Source organism: Sus scrofa, chromosome 9 (genome assembly GCF_054392235.1).
Source record: "Sus scrofa isolate SSC_HxYL_T2T_F1_AM1 chromosome 9, Sscrofa_HxYL_maternal_Yorkshire_Landrace_v2.0, whole genome shotgun sequence".
NCBI classification, from domain to species: Eukaryota; Metazoa; Chordata; class Mammalia; order Artiodactyla; family Suidae; genus Sus; species Sus scrofa.
The window spans coordinates 51,642,670-51,647,959 of NC_139391.1; the positions used below are offsets into that span (position 1 = coordinate 51,642,670).

Here is a 5,290-nt window from a genome sequence, read left to right on the forward strand (position 1 = left end):
AATTACAGATCGGTGGAACAGGATAGAAATCCTAGAGATAAACTCATTCAACTAATCTAAGACAAAGGAGGCAAGAATATGCAATGGAGAAAAGAGAGTCTCTTAAATAAGCAGTGGTGGGAAAACTGGACAACTACATGTAAAAGGACGAATTTCGAACATTCTCTAACACCACACACAAAAATGAACTCAAAATGGCTTAAAGAGCTAAATGTAAAGCCAGATGCTATAAAATTCCCAGAGGAAAACATAGGTAGAACACCCTTTGACATAAATCTCAGAACATATTTGTTGAACCATGTCCTATAGTAATGAAAATTTTTTAAAAAGACATTATTAGTTTGAAAGGGTAGTTCTTTTATGAAAGTGAGTAGATTTCATTTTAATTTTGAAACTCATGAGATGGAAGATTAGTGACCAGGTTTAACCCACTCTTGGGAAGCCTCAAATATTAAAAATACATAACAGTGTGGCTGCAGCTCGGCAGTGTCTACAAAGGTTTCTAAATGGCTCAGATACATTCACTTGTTTAGATACACATTAATTTCCATAAGGAAAAAAAACTATAGAAAGGAACAATAGTTTAAAGAAACAAACAAAAAGAACCCCAGCCAAGATGAACTCTTACATAAATAGAATTTGTTAAGGGAAAAATCCACGTATTGGGGAAATAACAATTAAAAAAATCAAAAATATTTGTATTGTGATCATGGGATGAAATATGAGTTCTCACTTAAAACTATTAGTGGAGGATTTAGCCATGCTGAACATCTAAAAAGAATATCAAAAACCAGCTTCACCAAATATCAAGTACATAAATACTGATTGAAGATTAAGGAAAGTGTTAAATAATGAATATTATTAAAAGTATCTTAGAAAATATTTACATTATTACTGACATATCATATTAAAGATTTTTTAAGTACCATATTCTGCCTTAAAAATAATCCAACAACTTTTATCACAATTTGGTTTATTAACCAAAATTTTTTTCATGCTGTCATCCTCCTCCCAGCAGCAATTTGATTTTTTTTAATCTAAAAATCTACATGGATGTAGTATAAGGAAGCCAACAAAAATAGAAGTGATTGAGTTATTTATATGTCTTACAGCCATGTTGGTTTAACATTTTTAACTTTTTTTTTTTTATAGGCCCGTGCCCGTGGCATATGGAATTTCCTAGGCTGGGGGTCAAATAGGAGCTATACCACCAGCCTACGCCATGGCCGCAGCAATGCCAGATCTCAGCTGCGTCTGTGACCTATACCACAGCTCATGGCAGTGCCAGATGCTTAACCCACTGTGGGAGGCCAGGGATTAAACCACGTCCTCATGGATACTAGTAAGTTTGTTAACAGCTGAGCTACAACAGGAACTCCAATTTTTTTAATATTAAATAACTTAAGCTTTCATCCTATCCAGAGAAATCCTATGATCCTTGCAGAACTTCCAGGGACTCCCATGAAGAGTGAGTCATGGGCAGAGGTTTTCATTAACCAACACTTTTCTGTGTAAATAACCTCTTCCTTCCTTGAGTCAATTAGTCCTCACTATTTATGTCCTGTACTGATGCTGTCTCTCTACCTAGTTTCCCAGATGAGGCCACAGCTCTTCCACCTTCATTCTCCAAAACACCACTAAGGTGTGGTCATTATCAAAGTAGTTTTATCAAGGATTTATGAACAGTGAAATATGTTTACAGTACTCTGCAAAATAGGAAATAACTTCATAATGAAATGTAGTTCCTAAGTCTCAAGACCACTCCCCACACGGGGACATCTTATTCATTGGCCATATGCCTCCTTCGGTCCTGACATCATAACAGGTTTCTGAGTATCTTTCTCTCTCTGTTCTCTCAAGCACAAACACTTGCAAACATTCCAAATACAGCTTTTTAGTAATTTTCCTATTTCAGCAATCAGATCTACAATATACAGGCCCAAACGGTTTTCTCTTTCTGTCCCTCCCCCCAATTAAACCATTTTCCTTAAAAAAAAAAAAAAAAAAAAAAAAAAGAACAAAAAAAAAAGCAGACGTTCCTTTGTAGCACAGCAGATTAAGGATCCAGCTTTGTCACTACAGGGGCCTAAGTCACTGCTGTGTCACGAATTTGATCTCTAGCCTGGGAACTTCCACATGCCATGGGGACAGCCCCATTCCCAACCCCATCCCCCCAAAAAATCCAACCTGAGAGAAATTCATGAATCATTCTCGAACAAAGTAGAGTCAACTTTCAACCAGAAATGTTTTCTCATATTCCATTATTACTGAAACAGAATAATAGAATCAAGATGGTACAAAGTATATTGCAGCATAATAAAATGCTAAGAATTTAGTTTGTATTTTTTCCTTCATAAACTTGTGTGATTTTAGGTAAATCATTAACCTCTCTTGACTTCACTTTCCCAGCCATGCCAAACATATATTTTGATGGTTTCCTATGTGTCCATTTGACTTACAAATGTAAAGATTGAAATTCTTTGCCAAAAGAAGCTTGAGCTAAACGTTTATGGATGCAAAATAGTCCCACTGAATTTCTTATTTAATGGTCTTTTTGAAACTTCAATTTCTGATGTTTATAGAAGACACAGTCTTGCCAACTGGAGTATGAGTAGAAAAAGAGTATCAGTTCAAGACTCTTGTAGCAGGTGACAGATGAAAAACACACATAGTGATGTGCTGTCACACTAGTGTCACCTAATTCCATTATTTGGAGACTATTCATCTTTTCCCAGAGGAAAAAATAATTTCAAAATTATAATGAAAATAAATAATATATTTACTATTTAATTTTATTACCAAACAGGTAAAAGGTACAAATAATATCATGAAAGTAGTGACTAAAAAGGAATAATTAGATATAAAGATAAAAATAAATTATTCAGAATGGCTCAAATTTCTTCAAGGTAACAAGGAAAAAAAGATATTAGGAAAAATATAGAAGAGCATCACTAAAATTAAACACACAGAAACTGTCTTGTAACTCACATATACAGATATAATGTTTCAAATCAAATCTGTCTCCCACTCAGGATTTTTCTTATAGCAAGTTTAACATCTTTGTTCCTCAAGCTATAAATTAAGGGGTTGAGCAAGGGAACTATATTAGTGTAAAAGACAGAAGAGATTTTTCCCTCATCCATAGACCCAGCAGAAGATGGCTTGAGATACATAAATGCACCTGATCCAAAAAACAGAGACACAGCAATTATGTGGGAACTGCAGGTACTGAAAGCTTTTGATCTGCCTCTCCTGGAGCTGATGTGAAGGATGTTGAAGAGGATGAGACCATAAGAGACAGAGATGGTGAGACTGGGCACAATGATGTTGATGCCCACCACAATGAAAACTTCCAGCTCACTGATGTAGGTACTTGTGCAGGAGAGCTGGAGCAGAGGAGGGATGTCACAGAAATAATGGTTGATGGTGTCTGCATCACAGAAGGTCAGTCTCAGCATGCACCCAGTGTGAGCAGTGGCACCAGAAAATGCCATCAAGTAGGAAGCAAGCATAAGGCTGGAACACACTTTAGGGGACATGGCAATGTTATACAACAGGGGGTTACAGATGGCCACATAGCGATCATAGGCCATTGATGTCAGCACGTAGCATTCAGAAATAATGAAAAAACTGAAAAAGTAAAGTTGGGTCATGCACCCAATGTAAGAAATAATATTCTTCTTTGATATGAAGTTAATCAGCATTTTGGGTGTAAACACAGAAGAATAACAGAGATCTATGAAGGATAAGTTGAGGAGGAAAAAGTACATAGGGGTGTGCAGGTGTGAATTTAATACAACTAGAATTATCAAGCCCAAATTGCCCATCACAGTGACCACATACATTACTAGAAACAGGAAGAAGAGGGGGAGTTGGAGATATGGTTGGTCTGTTAATCCCAAGAGAATGAATTCAGTCACAAAAGATCCATTTCCAGGAGCCATTCTTCCCTAAGGGCATCTGTGACAACAGGAGAAAAATTTATGCATAAAAATCAATATAATTTTCACACAATATCGCTATCAAAAGGGTGGTGTTTGGGCTGGTACTATCTGAAAGTAGACCAGCCTGGACTCATGGAATTGTGTTACCATCTTCATGAAACTGAGCAACATGGACTTTGCTTATTAGGGTCTTTGTAAGCGAAGTAGAAAAGAGCACCAAAACTTAGACTACGGGGGAAGGGAACGGCTACCCTGCGAAAATTTGGCTAATCAGTTAAAAAAAACAACTACAAAACAAAAAAACAGAATGAGAGAGAAGAAATTTGGGCCATATTAAAACAATCCTTCATTCATCTCAACATTTCTTTATCACTTCAACCCTCCCCTCACCAGTAACATTGTAGGCTGAGACCCTACCAACTTGGAACTGGCCTCTAATACAGATTAGACCTAGTAAGGGGAGAACTAAGATGACTGTTTCTTAACTAAATCTAAATGGCCAGAGTCTGGGACAGGTTACCTTACTGCTCCACATCACAGAGGAAAAAGCCTTAACTGTAGATGAGAGAGATTTTCACCCTTGAAGAGGGAACTTACTGGCTGATATAATGCATCCTTTGAGCCCCCTAATGTCTCCAAAGATGCACAGATCCCCTCCTTGAAAGGATTGTTCTGTTTTACCTGAGTCTCAGGATACTAAAACAGGAAAGAAATTGTCACATCTTAGATCCTTGGACTTCCATCTCAAACAAGGAGGACATGAATATAAGTGAAATTTAGAAACTCACCCTCCTTCTTCCAGAAAACCCTGGTGCTTCCTTATCATTTGTTTTACCCAGTGGTCTTTGAAGGGTAATTTCAGGTTCTGAAGCTTGTGTTATTTTGTTTCTAAGAGAATGCAGCCCACACTTAAATTTCTGATATGACTTCAAAATCTTTCAGAACTATAGATCATAATTTCTGATTATGACTTTCAGTCCATTCAAGCAGCAGAGGAAAATAAACATTCTTTACTGTTATCAGTTTTGCCCCTTGGTAAGTCACAGAAGATTGAATGTGAGTGTAATTATATAATGCACTCAGTTATAAACATGGTAGAAGCTTACTCAGTCCCTTTCCCAGGGAAACATTCAACATATAATAGGGAACTGAGGGGATGACATTTACTCCCTGTACCATAATCTGCTTTAGTCCATTAGGGATTTATTATTCTACTCAAGTTTTTCTTTCAATGTAGGGATTGTATATCTTCCAAGGCAGAGCCAAAATTAAATTAATAAAAAAAGTCCCATTTAATATTCATTTAGATGACTGAAGAGAAATCCCTATTCTCTATTCTCCTATAA

At 36.6% G+C, this 5,290-nt stretch overlaps 1 protein-coding gene across 1 annotated transcript; it reads right to left on the reverse strand.

Moving 5' to 3' along the window:
* Nucleotides 1-3,011: 3,011 nt before the first annotated feature.
* LOC110262285 (olfactory receptor 8B3-like) lies at nucleotides 3,012-4,343 on the reverse strand. Its single transcript, XM_021102691.2, has 2 exons — nucleotides 4,335-4,343; nucleotides 3,012-3,950 (listed from the first exon to the last, which is right to left on the reverse strand). Exons 1-2 carry the CDS (start codon nucleotides 4,341-4,343, stop codon nucleotides 3,012-3,014), a joined length of 948 nt encoding a protein of 315 aa, XP_020958350.2.
* Nucleotides 4,344-5,290: the final 947 nt, after the last annotated feature.